The sequence below is a fragment of the Monodelphis domestica genome, chromosome 2, assembly GCF_027887165.1.
Source record: "Monodelphis domestica isolate mMonDom1 chromosome 2, mMonDom1.pri, whole genome shotgun sequence".
NCBI classification, from domain to species: domain Eukaryota; kingdom Metazoa; phylum Chordata; class Mammalia; order Didelphimorphia; family Didelphidae; genus Monodelphis; species Monodelphis domestica.
In genome coordinates, this window is record NC_077228.1 from 385,114,485 (window position 1) to 385,129,955 (window position 15,471).

The following is a 15,471-nucleotide window of genomic DNA, read 5'->3' on the forward strand; positions in this document are numbered from 1 at the left end:
CTTCTTGGCCTTCAGCCTCAAAGTGTGGGGAATTAGGGATCCTGAGGGACTCTTAGCTGTTTCACAGTCTATTTTGTCTGGCGCTGTTAAATTCAGACAGCTACTCCAACACCATCCTTTCCTACCTGGGACATTGTCTGGCACTCGGTTCTCTAATCACCAACCCTTCTGCCTAGTCTTAGCTAGGTAGACCATAGTTCAAGTCTGAATGAGATTTTTCTGACATATGCTTTCACTGAATTAGTAACTGGTTCACCTTTTGAAGTGGAAAGATAGGGATTAATAAAAGGTGATATGGGCGAAGGTGAATCTAAAACCACAGTCCAGAACCTTGGGCATACGAAAAGGGCAGATAAGATTATTTCAAAAGGCTTTGTACCCTGGTGTTTTCAGAGTTGGCATGAAACATTATCTGCATCTTCTTTTGCTTGAGAACACAGAGAGAAGAAATTGCACCTGCCCTATTTCCCCCACATCCCCAACTGTCCAAGAGGGTACAACTCGAAAGCCCCCTTTTTTACCCTATACCCAGTGCTAATTTCCTACCCACTGAATGGAGTGTTTCTGACTTCTACTGAAGTTACTTCCCAGGAGTCATTTTCTCCCGGCCAAACGTGTCAATGTCCTTAAAAAGGTAGAAATAAATTGAGATTCCTCCCAAATGGAGGAAGTGTACAGCCCCTACTAGGCAGCGTGAACTTTGAAAGATGAATACCGGAGGAATTTGGATAACCAGAATTCTCCCAAACTTCTAGAAAGTTGATCAGCAGCAGAGATCAGGAGAATAGGAACCTAGCTATTTATGCTCAGCAGGGCTTGGGATGAGAGACTGGAAGAGAAGCAGAGACAAAAGGTAATAATGGGAAGAGAAAATACGATTTAAGAAGATGAGAAAGGATTCGTGGTCCATTTCAATTCTGCGGTAGAAACTAGCTCTAGCTTTCTCCATCACCTTAATATTTCGGACTATTTAACTGAAAGACCTGGGGCTTCCGGACTCTCTCTCTCTTTGCCAAGTGCCTTTCTCCAGATGCAGTTTCCAGTAGGTCTAGGGCGGGTCGACGCCTCCCCTGCGCACATGTAAGGACCTAACTAGGAAGAACACCTGCCTTCCAGTTCCATTCCCCACTCCAAACTTGAAGCAAGTGCCCCCTCTCCCTCCTCCCTTTTCCCTACTAGAGTAGCTCTTCTCGGGAATCCTCTCCTTTACCAGCCCCGCCCCCTGTCCCTTTCCCTTCAGCCTGGGAACTCCCTACTGTGTTCTGGGGACTCCGAAACCCCGCTGCTACCCTGTACCCCATGTCCTCAAAACCAAAGCACCCTTTCCGGGCCGCCCCCAAGTGGCGGAGTCAGTGTACCCCATAGCCTCTGGAGGGCCGCGGGGGAGCCCCAGGGAATTGTAGAGCGAGCTTACGCCCGAGCCAGGCGTCCCTCCCCATTGGCCCCCAGCTCCCCGCCCACCTTCCATAACCTCCACCTCCCACTTCGGAGCCCCCAGAGTGGCGTCACAGTGCAGTGCTTGGGGTTTAAATTGCCCCTGGCTGAAACCCGGGAGGAGCTCCCCCGAAGCTCAGTTACTGGATTTGTTATTGCAGGTGAGGGATCGAGCCAAAGAAGAGTTAAGAACGTGCTGCCACCACCCACCCACCCCCCGCACCCGCCGCCAATGAGTAAGGTTCCTAGCGCCAGGCACCGCCCCAGGCAACATCACTTCGCTTGTCTGGACAAGAGTTGATGATCAAAAAAATTAATTTCCCGCTGCGGTTAGCCATGAGCTGTCTGGATGTTATGTACCAAGTCTATGGTCCTCCGCAGCCTTACTTTGCAGCAGCTTATACTCCCTATCATCAGGTAGGTACGCATCGCCTAGGATCAGAGGGAGGGTTGGATCGAGGAGAAATTGGGAAGCAACTCAAGGCAAGGAAAGCTGTCAGAGCAAAATGACCCGCACTTACAGGCTCCTGTTCCCTGTCTTGCGGGCTCTTCTCTGCCTCTCTCATTCCCTGCCAGCTAAGGCGAGCGTGGACCAGCATCGTCCACACGAAACACGAAAACTTAGTCCGACACAGAACCCTGAGCTTGGGCTAGAGATGAATGGCATTTCTGACCTCCTGACACGGACGCCCTTTGTACCTTAGGTTCCGTGGCTCTTCGGAGAATTCCCATGGAATCGCACACTCCTTGCCCCTAACTGTGAGCCTGGGTCATCTTTAATCGCGGTCTCCAATGTCTGAGCAATTAGCAAACGCCTTCCAGAAGCAAGGGCTGCCAAGTAGGACAACTCTTCTGCTATCATATTAAGCAAAGCCTTTTTGCTTGTCCCTTTGCTCCTACTGGAAGGTTTCAATCTGGTGGTTAATCCCCTCTTTGGTCTGGGGTTGTTTGCTTGTTTGTTTGTTCCTTCACAGCTTGGTTCACATCCACGTGATGGTGATGGCTTGGTTAGACTGGGTTTAAAAGTCTATTTACTTTTTTTTCTGGTTTCTTATTTTCGCGGAGATCTTGTCCTCCTTTACTCTTAAGTTTTCATCTGAAAACATGCGAGATGATTTTTTTAAAGGGAAACTTAAATTTCGCTCGTGCCACCACAGAATTGTGTTCTCTTTATATTCAAATGAATGTGTTAGTGATTTTAGTTTCCCTTAATGTAAATTCGGTTTAGGTCAGGTTTGTGAATTCTGGTATGTTATAGTTAGGGTGCCATTCGTGTACTGGTTGGACTAGGAGAAGCTTCGCCTCTAATTTCGTGATAAATGATTCTGCAGCCCCAAATAGTGTTTCCACAGTGGGAATTAGTTACGAATAGCTTTGCACAAAATACACACTTTCTAATGTAGATTTTACTATTGGGAGTAGTTTTTGGTTGATTTTCCTCAAGTAGAGAGGAATTACGATATACTCGCATCTCACATACTGCTTTTTTTTTTTTAACTTGATCCATTTAACCTCGATTTTGCAAACTTTTATTTGGCTGAAAGCGATCTTTCATTGTGAGAAATTTTTGCTGGTTGGAAAATACACTTCCTCCATAACTCTTTTCCCTACTCTGGTCCTTGAAATCTAAGCTTGGATTTTCGAAACGATAACGCATGGGGAAGACTCCCCAGTACCTTTCGAAGTCCAAAGAGGAAGAAATGGTTCCTTGCTGAAGAACATTTAGATCAATTCCATCCCCGATTTCAAATATTTTGCTTATTTGTCTAGTCAGAAAGCCTTAGTTAGTGAATTGGAAACTTGGAGGGTTTTTCGCCTTTATTGCAATCTTATTTTATTCTCCCCTCCCCTCTTCAACTTTGCATTTCTGTTTCAAATGGACACTGATTTTAGGGAGAGTCTTTTAAGCCAAGGGAACAAACGGCATTTAGAAAGTGAAGATACTTGTAAATGGTTTATTTATTCCTGCTAAGGATTTTTAAATATACTTCTTTCCAGCCAACCAGAAAGAAAGTAGCTTAAAGGGAAATTGGAATAATTTTCTAACTCTTAGGTTTCTCAATCTCTCACAGACTCTATTGTTTCCTTTGGATTTATTTCTTTATTCATTGATGCATTAAAGGACCAGAGGAGATGCTAGCCATGCCTGCAATATTTTAAACAACGAATGAAATTAAATTTGTCTTTTAAGATCTTAGCAATACAAACCTTTCATTACCAACCAAGCACAAGCTGACGGGAAAAAAAATTATTCAACTTTCTAGTGAACGATATAAGACAATTTCGATGGTTGTAGGAAAACACACATTAATATTGAAGGAAGAGATCACTTCCTTTGCAGATTTGACTTAACGAAGATATAAAGGTTTTTGGAGTTTGTAAAGGTTTAAAAATTCCTGGGATTTTCCCTTAATGTTATAAAACATAGAAAGGCAAGACTGTCTTTAATGAGATGATGACAAACAGCCACATGCTATTTATTGAAATGATCTACTTCCTCGTGGTGGAGATCTTTGTTCTTCATTTCTCACAAACGTGGCTTGCTCATTCCTAAATAAAGCTGCATACAAACTTTCTGTGGACGATTCTCTCCAGTATTTTACAACTTCGTTGAGTTCGTTGATTTTCTCTTCCCCAAGTCTTGGCCAGAGTTGGCTTCTCTTTATGCTCCCTCAATACCTAAAATGAATCCAGGTTCGTCCAGGCCCCATTTAGGCTGACCCGGTCACTTCTCGATGTTCTCCCAAAACGTGCCGTCATAGTTTCCTTTATGATCGGTCCAAAGGAGGGGAGATTTATGGATTCATGTGTCTGCAAACTTTAGCTAGCCCAGACTTTGTCCAAAACATTGCTCGGTGTTTTGGCGGATGAGCGGAGAGGAAGGAGCATTTGGGGAAATGACAACTGTAGGAACCCCTTCTCCTCTTAGCCACTAGTTACCGACATTGGGAAGGTGATTTCGCAGTTAACGACTGGGAAAGGTAATTCTTGGCAAGAGTTTATCTGGTTTGCCTATCTTACCTCCACCACGAGCAACAAATGCACACACATATACTTAATAGGGGAACACCTAAATTGTTGCATTTTGGAGACCCAAGACGGGGTTCAGAAGGTGCAGACTGGATAAAAGAATCTGTGGCCTTACACAAAACTGTCCTCAAAGTTAGGTTGACTTTTTCTATTCTTCTCTTCATTCCCTCTCCCATTCCCCATCCTACCCCGCAGAAACTAGCCTTTTACTCGAAAATGCAAGAAGCCCCAGAGAGCAGCAGCAACGCCAGCACCAGCAGTGGGAGCTCCTCCTTCTCCAGCCACACTCCAGCCAGTATCAAAGAGGAAGACGGCAGTCCGGAGAAGGAGCGCCCCCCGGAGGCAGAGTACATCAACTCTCGCTGTGTCTTGTTTACGTATTTCCAAGGAGATATCAGCTCCGTGGTAGACGAGCATTTCAGCAGGGCCCTGAGCCAGCCCAGTAGCTACTCACCAGGTTGTGCCAGCAGCAAAACTCCAAGAAGCTCCGGGTCCTGGAGGGGTGAGCAAATGGGGCCTTCTCTTTTGGGGAATAGAATGGGCAGGAGAGGAGAAAGTGTCTCCTTGTCTCTATTTTCACTCAGAAGAGTGCACCCTAATGGACTCTGCTTAAAGGATAAGAAATTCTCAAAAACTCTACCATTTAGGAAGATAGGAGGAAAATAAATGGGAGGAAGGAAAGTATATATTCATTTAAGAAATATTTAAAGAGTATCTACTACATGCAAGGGCAGGGGTAGGCTACACATGAATGAAAAAGCATTTATTAAAGAGCCTACTATGTATCGGGCATTGTAGAGAGCCCTGAGAATATAAAGATGAACAGTGAAACCAGTCCATGCTCTCAGGAAGCAATGCACAGTAACTGACTTCAATGGATTTATTTTAGAAACTTGAGTTTAACAGGTACATCAGATAGAAACAGGGTTCATATGGGAGCACCTCTTATGTCAAAAAGTTGTCCAGTAGATCCCACTTGGTAATGTAAGATAATACCCCAAAGCCTATTACACCCACTGAAGCACCTCTCTTTAAATTTTATCCAATTTTTATTGATATCTGTAGTTTTCACATAAATTCACATAGAAAGAAATTCCCACACACACACAAAGGGAAAGAAAGCATCCCATCTTCATCATGTAAGACTGGAAGTGAAGCACATTTTTTGAAACTTATTTGTGGTTTTTCTATTTGTTTTTGGAGGGGAATGGTGAGCTGGTTCCAGCGCCTTAAGGAATTATGGGGGGGAGGAGGAGGAATAAAAGTATTTGTCCAGGGATCATAAGACTTAGAGTTGGAAGAGACTGTATAGTCCAACCTGGAATTTTACAGATTTGGAAACTGAGGCAGTTACCTAGCTATCAAGTAGCAAAATTAAGATTTGAGAGATCTTTGCCAGCCTAGTCCTCCTTTTCCCATCACACTACATCTGTACATCCCTCTTAGAGGCTAGATTACCATTACCCATAAAGTCCCCAAAATAGTTGATCTTCTAACTAGATTTTATTGACAGCTTGTGGTGACTGGAGGTGATCTGCAGATCTCAGATCTTCCCAAGTTTTCCTCACCTTTATATGTTCAGTAATCTCTGCTAGGGGAACATTTCATACCCTCTCCTTCCAGAATCTCTGGTGGTGAATTTTATTTGCCAATCTAATTTATAACTAATTATTCAAGGGGAAAGTAGAGTTGAAAAGCTTTTGCTAGCCAAGTATTTCTCATATGAATAAATTCTGAAATAATAAATTAAGGGGGGAAGGGTGAGAGGACCCTTTTAAGAAAAGATGAAAACTTATTTTTTTCCTACTAATCTAGGCTTCATTTCTTCTTAAAAGAGAGAACTGTAGGAGGCATTTAGAGCCAGTCCTGGAAACAGGAGGTTCTGGGATCAAATGTGGCCTCAGATACTTGCTGGCTGTGTGACTCTGGGCACTGGAATTGTCTAGCCTTTTTCTCTCTTCTTCCTTGAAACCAGTACTTAGTATTGATTCTAAGGCAAAGTAAGAGTTGAGAGTCAATCAGACAGAAGGAATTATAATGTCCACATATTATTCTCCCAAAATAGGGAGAGTTGACTGCACCTATGATTTTGAATTTCCTGATGAGGAAACATTCTCTATCAAAGCAGATTGCAACCTACATAGAAAGTAGATTAAAGATCAGATTTGCAGTCAGGTCTTCCCAGTTCTGTAGCTAAACCTATATCCACTATACCATAGCTGCCTCTGCCCAAATAATATTTATACCAATAACCAGTACCAACCAGTTGCTCCAATCCTAAGTACCCAAAATTCTTTTAATTTTCCAATGAGTCACACATAAAGTGGAACAATATTTGTGATACTATCCAAGGAAAGGGGCTATGTGCCTTGGGATCACACTTCCTGCACTTAACTTCATAACTCTGGACACAAGTTTCTTTTTGCTTTGGTTTCCTTTTCTATAAAACTGGGATGATAAGAATAGCTCTCACTTCACAGAGTAGTAAGGATCAAATGAACTAATGTTCGTATATAACTTAAATGAGATCTAGTATTACCTCAGAGTTGTAATGGAGGGATTGCTTGGTGATAAAAAGAAAACAGGATCCAGGAGAGACAGGTGATGGTTTAACTTTGTCACAGAGTTTTAGTGAGAGTCTGGAAAAATCGAATGATAATGATGAGAGCTTGGAAAATTCAGACTAGGTCTAGCTGGACACCAACAAATGCCCAAAGAGGAGAGGAAATGCTTCTTCCTTTTCCCTCCCTGAACAAACCCTGAAAATTGTCCTTTTGATGTGAATGGGGCTTTGTTCAAAAGCATTATTTGAAAGTCAGCTTCTTGAAAGGAAGAGAAGCACCCAAACTTTCCAGATTCCTTGGTGGGACTCTCCATAGTCTGATTCTGTGTCACCCTGCAAATCACTTGAAAAGCCAAAGTAGCCAAGGGGGAAGTGGGGATGGAAGGAGAAAGCAAGAGTGCAGCTGGCTAACTAAGAGATCTTGCTTGTGAAGACAAATCTTTAACTTTACGGATGCTTTTAGAGTGAAGCTGCCTGGGGGAAGTTATGTCAGTCACCCTGGGATTCAGCAGAAGTGGTGAGTGCAGACATCCATTGAGAGCCTCTTTCTCCCAGGACTGGTACAGCCTTTTGGGAGTCTCACTTCTTAAAGTTGGGTAGGATTTCCTTTCTCAGAGTACCAATGGCTACCCAACTTTCCAGGGAGCATAGTCAGAGTGTGGAGCCAGTCAGACCACCACTCCCCTCCAACACATGAACACAAACCGGTACACACATCAGCTGCCTGCATTTGTGACATCTACTACCCAGGGATTGTTCCCAAGCAAAGAAGAATGGATGACGGTTCTTTCCTGGCAATATTCTTTAAGGGCAAGAAACATTTGCAATAGGATGCATAAGGCTCACAGGAGGAAATGCCCCTTTGGGAAACGTTTATTATGGCTTACAGTGGACTGACTTACACATTTAATATTTGCTCACCTGAGGAGAGCCAATGGGATTTAGGAATGGAGGGCACCTTAAAGGTCAAGTCCAACAAAGAAACAAGATTGCTTACTACTTTTTCCTTGTGTCCCAAACAGTCCAGTTTCATCTCTTCAATACTGGGCACAAGCTAGGGGAAGGGTGGTTTAATGGTAGCTCCCACACCACGGTGGCCCCCAATTCTTTTTTAGTTCTATTTTTAGTTGATTTTTAGTTTAGATTTATAGTTCTTCTTTTAGCCTCCAGCCTACTGGGAAAAATTCCCCCTCAAAAAGTTTTTGAGGCATAGGAGCTTAGATAAAAAAGGACCTTAGAGATGATCTACTTTCTACATAAGAAACTGAGGCTTAGATAGGTGAAGCGATTTGCTCACTGTGTTTCGATAATGGTAATGATAAAGAAGGTGGTCTCACAAAGTGGCTACTGTCGTTTTTTCCTCCCCTTCCTTTGTCCTCCTATCCCACGTCTTTCCTGTAGACGGCTCCTTCCCGATGAACCAGCGCAGTTTCCCCCCTTCTTTCTGGAACAGCACGTACCAGCCTGCAGTTACAGCTTCCTCGCTGAGCAGTCCTTTGGCTGCAGCCCACAGCGACCTTCCCTTCACTGCAGCAGACCCCTATTCCCCAGCCTCTCTGCACAGCCACCTTCACCAAGGGGCAGCCGAACCCTGGCACCATGCGCACCATCACCATCATCACCATCATCACCACCCGCACCCTCACCCTCACCACCCTTACTCTTTGGGCGGGCCAATCGGGGCCCAGGGCACCGCCTTCCCCCGACCGGCCTCTATGCATGAAGTCTATGGCCCCCACTTCGACCCTCGGTACAGTTCACTGTTGATGCCTCCAGCTTCAGTCAGGCAGCACCGCCTCACGCCAGCCTCAGTACCCACGCCAGTCAGCCCGCCCTGCGAATTGGGCAAAAGTGAGTCATCTGGCTCAGCATGGACCACGCCAGGGGGGCCCTTTCCCAGCGCGGCAGGAGACATGGGACAGAGCCTGGGCCTCAATGTGGACTCAGGTAAACTACTGGGGGCAGGTGGGGGTGGGGGTGAGGGAAGGGGGGAGGCTATCCGATTTTCCCCTCTGCTTCTCCTTTCCCCGAGGCGACCTGAATGAGCTCAAGTCAGACTCATTCTCAGGGTGGATTATGTAACAAATACAAAACTACTCATTCAAAATAGTCTTTTCCTTACCAGCTGGAGTTACTCCCAGTTACTTCTGAGTCCCTACCCTATATTGACCTGACCCTTATTTTAATTGGAGAATTCCATTGGATTACAGCTCGAAGAGAATTTACAGATCATCTAGTTGAACCCCTTCATCTTGCAGATAAGAAAACTGAGGCTTTGGTTAAATGACTTACCTTACAAAGCTTACTAATTTAGTAAGCTGAAAAACTGAGATTGGAATCCAGGTCTCCTGACTCTGAGTGTAGTGCTTTTTCCACTACACCATGTGTGTCTAGGTTGTTTTCCAGTTTCTCCTCATGCCTTGTGCCAGATGGGGGCTGGTGGGGCTTTACAGTGGTATCACTGGAATTTATTACTTTCAACTCAATATAAAAGAATTTTAGGCAGAGTATTGCCAGGCAGAGAAACAAAGTTCACACCTGAAATGCCCAATAGAAATCCAAGTAAAAAACACTTTAAAGTTTGTCACTTGTCAATACTCCTTCAACCATTTTAAAAGAAAGAAAATAAATGGCTAGGGCCTCAATTTATAAAAAACCATAGGACTGTTTTAAAGATGTGAAATTTACCAAAGAACATTACTTTAGAATTAGATGTTGAAGTAACTCTTTAGGAGTTTCACTTAAAAAGCACATTTGAATAAGGTATCTTTTACCGAAAGAATGAAATATTTTAGTTAAATGAAATTTTATAAAAGTATCATTTTTACAATAACCTCAGTCATTGTTTTTGCCTCTCCCATCTCCCACCTCAACTCCCACCCAGAGGTCTAGATTTAATATTTCTCTATTCTTTGCTTCGACCCTTTAGCTGAATTCTTTGATTCCCACAAGTAAAACAGTGGTGTTTATCTTTCTCTGTCCTTAAATATCTTGTGCCTTTCTTCCCTCCTTTTCTCTCTCTTTTTTGTTTTGTTTTCTCTCTGTTCTCAGGTTTGCAGCCTCAGGACAAAAGCAAGGATCTATACTGGTTTTAGACTGCCCTCCACCTTCTCCTTCCTTGTAGGTCTCTGCATAGTACAATTGGTGGCTTTCAGAGCTGAAATCGAGTTGGTTTGTAACAGCTTCTGATCTTGGTTTGCAGCTCGCCGTTATTCCTTCTGTGGTGGATCTCTCCTGAGCTGATCTGATGACCGCAAAGGTCCTGAGTTTTCCTTTTCGTTTCCCTTCAGACCAGCCCATCAGACTCAGCATCCATGCCCCTCACTTCAGAGATGAGAACAGGGGGAAAGGCAAAGACATCAAACTACTTGGTGTATCAGGAAAAAAACACATGCACATGTACCCTTAATGACTCTGTCAAAAAGAAGTTTCTTCTGCCCAAAGAACATGTCCAAAGCCCATCAACTTGATTTAACAACTTTTTTTGGCTGATTCACTAGAAATATCTGTGATCAGATTTGGTAGCTGGGTGAACATTTTATGTGGTGATATGAAGTCACAGGAGGTGGAAAATAGATTTTTGCCATGTGAACCTATTTTCTGTTCATGTGAGTTCTCTTGTGTAGTGTGAGGGTAGCACTACACACTTCAAAATACTCAAATTTAAAACTGGATTTGTATTTGGCATCGAAGAAGTAAAAGGAAAGTTGTCACTCCCTGTCACATCTTCATTCCTGCCCAAAATCCACTTCCCATTCCTCTGTCTCCATGCCCTCCCCCCCCCAAAAAAAAACAGACTCTTTCCTTTGGACTATGAACACTGGGCAAGATGGCTCATCCTGACTATGAATGGCAAGTGGTTTATCTGGGGCCACCTGCCCTCTGCTTACTAAAATGCAGCTGTTGTAAGAACAACTGTTCAAACTCCAGAAATACAACAACCGAGGTGGCACTTCACAGTGATTGGCACAATTGTATTGGATGTATCTATTTTTTTTTACAAGGAACCTTTTATGATGAAACATGAAACCCTTCTCCTCTGCTCTGTCCCTTGTGTCACAAATTTTGCCTCCCAAGAGAAAAAACACACAGACAACGAAAAACCCTAATTCTGACAATCTTCATGGGGAACAACTGGGAAGTACCACAAGGAAGGGAAATGTCCAGGGAGTGTACTGTGGACAAATAATCTCAGTTTCTTTTTTGGTAGCTGTGTTTTTCTCATTCTGTCACTTTAAATGTTTCAAATGGTGAGGTGACAAAATGGGAGTTTGGGAAGTAAGGAGGATGAAACATGAATTAAAGTTATCTGTTTACTACATCTTCATTGTGTTGTTTCATAAAAGAAATATACTTCCTATCATTTTTTCTAGTGAAATAAATATGCCCAACCCACTTGTGCTACAAGATTTAATTGACAGAAACAAAACTTTGTATGATAATAATGATAATAATTGGCATTTGTGCTGTGCATTTTAATTAACAATGCTCATTCAGAAGTTTTGCAAATATTATCTCATTGCCTCTTTATGATAGCCCTGAGAAGTGGGTCAGTAAAGCATCCTTTCTATCAGTTTCCAACAGTTTACAGTTACAGTTTGACGAATTACAGTTACCACAGTAACTGACATTCAGAAAAAATGACTTGACCATAGTCATTAACCCAAGAAGTGGCAGACCAGCACAAGAATCCAAGTCTCTTGATCAATTACACTGAGTTTTATAAGGCAAACCAGAACTATAACCTGTTACAATATTTTAAAAATCTGTATTTGCTCATTTTACTTTGAAACAAACAAAGCCCAGAAACCAAACCCAAATTATCATCTGAAAAGATTGTTACTAAGATGTAGTATGGTTTCCTCATTACCACTATATCATGTGGCTAAATGACTTCAGTTTGCAATTAACTGAGCTTCCAAAAGGAAAGCATTTGGGATTGTGTTTAGATTGCTCTCATTCAATTAACTGATAGTTAAAACCTTGACCTCCATTGAAATTTGAGTAGCAAAGTAGTCAGTTCTGTAGCCAGAACACCCTCAAGAACTGTGGGAATTGAAACAGTGCATTAAATGTATTAATTTGGGAAAGTCATGACCATTGACAACAAGTAGTTGTATTTCCTAATCTCAGATAAAACATACTATGTATCAGTTTGGGAACTTGAAAAATGTGGGTAAGGTCTGTCTGGACACCTATTATATTATACCCTCCAAGTATATCTCATGCCTATCATCTTCTTATTGATTCTTGTTTTCATACTGGCCAATTTGGGATTTACCTTTTTTGATAGAGGAAAGAATATGAGGCTATATGGCAAAGGATAGATATAGAGCAGCTAGGTGGCTCGATGCATAGGCCTGAAGTCTCAAGGATATGGGTTCAAATTTGACCTCAGATACTTCCTGAGAAAGTTGCCTAGCCTTTACTGTTCTTCCTTAGAACAGATACTTCGTATTGATTCCAAGGTTGAAGGTTAGGATTATAAAACAAACAAAACAAATAGTAGATACCATGTTCTAGGTGATGCAAAATTATAGGTCTAGAAAGGTTCTCCAGAAGAAATTATCTATTCTACTTCAATTAGAACTACAATGATTCTATCAGCATGGATTCTGTCTATGCTTTTCTTAGACAATTCCCAAGAAGAGCAATTATATCTTTTTATATATAATTCATTAGGATTTTAAAATAACACATGCTGTCCTCAAGTACTATCTCATCTCAATAACAAGTTTTGTCAACTCTTCATGACCTTATTTGGGGTTTTTAGGGTGAAGATACTGTTGTGGTTTTCCATGTCCTTTTCCAGCTCATTTTACAGATGAGGAAACAGGGAGAAAAAAAGCCTTAAATGACTTACCCAGAGTAACACAGCTAACTCAAGTCTTCCTAACTCCAGATCCTCCATTCTATCCACTATACCATGTAGCTGCCTTCTATTTAGAAAAGGTGACAATATAATTCCCAGACAAGGTAAAGCTTTCTCTTTAGGCTACTTCTTCCCAGAAGCAAGGGAAGATAGTATTCATCCTCTTGAATAAATAGAACATACTGGGACAGATTTTTCAGCCTAGGATTATAATTGCTCAGGTCCTTATTCTCAATTACACATGATCTGAAGGTGATACTGTATAATATAGAGGGCACTGATCCTGAAGTCGGAAGACTCAGCGATTTAGGATCTAGATGTGGCACTTTAATAGTAAGGAATTTAAGAACCTGGTCCTCAGGCTTTTAATTGATAAAAGGAAGGAAATAATCTAAACATCTCCAAATTCTTACCATTGCTATTTTTTTTTTGGAAATAAGGTGTCATTATTTCTCCTAATGTCGAAATGCAGTGACCACTTAACAACCTGATCCCAGTACTGATTGATATGGAAGTTTTCATATTTTCTGTTTGCAACTTCTTAGGCAGCCTGGTGACCCTCTATTCTAACCCTGTGTATTCACCATTTTTGCATTATGCAATTAATTCATTTTAGCCTTACTACATCCCAGAACTCCTGAACTCAAGCAGTATGCCAGCCTTGATTTACCTAAAAGTAAGGACTATATGCATGTATCACTATACTTGGCTTAGTGTTAACTTTTATGACAAATTACTTGTGAAAGTTGATCACTAAAACATGCCTTTTGCAAAGTCTTAAACAGAGCATTGTAGAGTCCTAGAGCATAGGCAGATTCAATGAGCCTTGGAACTTGGAATGGTAACAGTAATACCTTATTACTCTTCATTCTATGCTTACATAAGACATGCAGAAACACTCAAGTGCATTTTAACTTAGAGTATGCATTAAATGAATTTTGTCAAAGGGACTAGAGTAAAAAACTATAAGTCTTAACTACACCCTTTTAAACATTGTTCATATTAGGAAGTATAGAATCAGCTATAGCCTTAGGAATGAAGAAATTCATTGTAATCCTTGGAATATCTTATGAAGGAAAATGAGACTTAAATGCAACAAGCATGGAAATATTATTGATGCTGCCATTAACTTGGAGGTTCCCTGCAGATCATATATTCTTTTTTTTTAAACCCTTACCTTCTGTCTTAGAACTAATACTGTGTATTAGTTCTAAGACAGAAGAGTGGTAAGGGCTAGGCAATGGGGGTCAGTGACTTGCCTAGGGTCACAAAGCTGAGAAGTGTCTGAGGCCAGATTTGAACCTAGGACCTCTGGCCTCTAGGCCTGGCTCTCAATCCACTGAGCTACCCAGCTGTCCCCCAGATCATGTATTCTTAATCTGGTATGGATAGATAAATTTTTGAGAGGCAATGGATTGCTTTTTGGAGAATAATGGTTATAATAATAATAACTAATATCCATGTGGCATGAACAAATATTTACTCGCAAAACCCGGTGTCTCTTGCTATGATAGACAGATAGATAATTAGATAGATAGATAGACAGACAGACAGAAAACATTGATAGGCAGGAAGACAGGCAGGCAGTCAGATAGAAAGGTAACCAGAAAGACAATGTCAGACAAATGGAAAGATAAATAGACAGATAAATAGAGACAGACAGACGACCAGAGACATAGAGACAGAAAGGCACAGAGATGGAGAGACAGCGTCAGACAAATAGATAGATAAATAAGCAGAGTCAGATAGAGCCAGACAGATATAGTGGGACAAATAGAGACAGATGGAAAGATAGGTAGATAGACAGACAGATAGACAGACAGATATGAGGGTATGTGGGTAGCTGGGTGGGTAGGTATGTAAGCATATATTTATATCTCATTATAATTATTTTCCTTTGTAATCTCATATATTTTATTTTATGCACTCAAAAACTTTATTCTGAGCATTGGTTTCATCCGACTGCCAAAGGGACCCAGGACACACAAATATTAGGAACCTAGTAGAGGAAAATTAACTTCTGCAAATAATAACTCACATTTTCAAAAGATTTTAAAGTTTTTAAGTCACTTTATCTACAAGCCTGAAAATTAAGTAGTATAAGAATTCTCATCTCTACTTTCCCAGTTAAGAAACTCAGTCCTACAAAGATTTCAACTTGCCCACAGTCCCACAACTACTAAATATTAGAGCTCAGATTCAAACTCAGGCCATCTGACTCTTAAATCCAGGACTCTTTCCAGCTATCTTACTGGCTACTGAGAATTCCTGGCATTGGTGTTTTCTTATCCACTGACTGGACTGAGAAAGAGGCGATGAAAAGGGGAGAGACAGTTCTCCGCCACCAAGTAATCCCTTTGCCGCTTGCCCTCTGGCTGAGAACTTTTGTCACCCATCTACAGGGAACTTTATCTGTCCTATCTTTTCCTTTAGTCTAAGAGGAGTTACCATCTCCTCTCATTTTCCCTTTGAAGTTCTATTTCCATGCATGGCAAGTCCTAGCAGGGGCTTAAGATTGGTTCAGGTCCGGAGTGGGGGAGGGTAGAGGTAGTGGGTGTTTTAGAGTCAGGGC

The 15,471-nt window shown here is 41.8% G+C and overlaps 1 protein-coding gene and 1 long non-coding RNA gene across 6 annotated transcripts in view; one reads left to right on the forward strand and one right to left on the reverse strand.

The window, feature by feature from the left end:
• LOC103095756 (uncharacterized) overlaps positions 1-2,351 on the reverse strand; it is an 82,579-nt gene extending 80,228 nt beyond the window's left edge. For both annotated transcript variants that reach the window (XR_008916649.1, XR_462886.3), the window contains exon 1: positions 2,134-2,351. This is a non-coding gene — a long non-coding RNA (uncharacterized LOC103095756). The remainder of the gene's footprint in view (positions 1-2,133) is intronic.
• Positions 1,502-11,347, forward strand: VGLL2 (vestigial like family member 2). Of its 4 annotated transcripts, XM_007484473.3 has the most exons (5): positions 1,513-1,851; positions 4,660-4,966; positions 8,429-8,974; positions 10,079-10,147; positions 10,230-11,347. In XM_007484473.3, exons 1-4 carry the CDS (start codon positions 1,735-1,737, stop codon positions 10,120-10,122), a joined length of 1,014 nt encoding a protein of 337 aa, XP_007484535.2. In that variant the 5' UTR covers positions 1,513-1,734; the 3' UTR covers positions 10,123-10,147; positions 10,230-11,347. The 4 variants fall into 4 exon arrangements, with proteins under 4 accessions (XP_001369220.3, XP_007484535.2, XP_007484534.2 ...); XM_001369183.4 differs by lacking the exon at positions 10,079-10,147 and having other exon boundaries at positions 1,502-1,851; XM_007484472.3 differs by having other exon boundaries at positions 10,079-11,347.
• Positions 11,348-15,471: the final 4,124 nt, after the last annotated feature.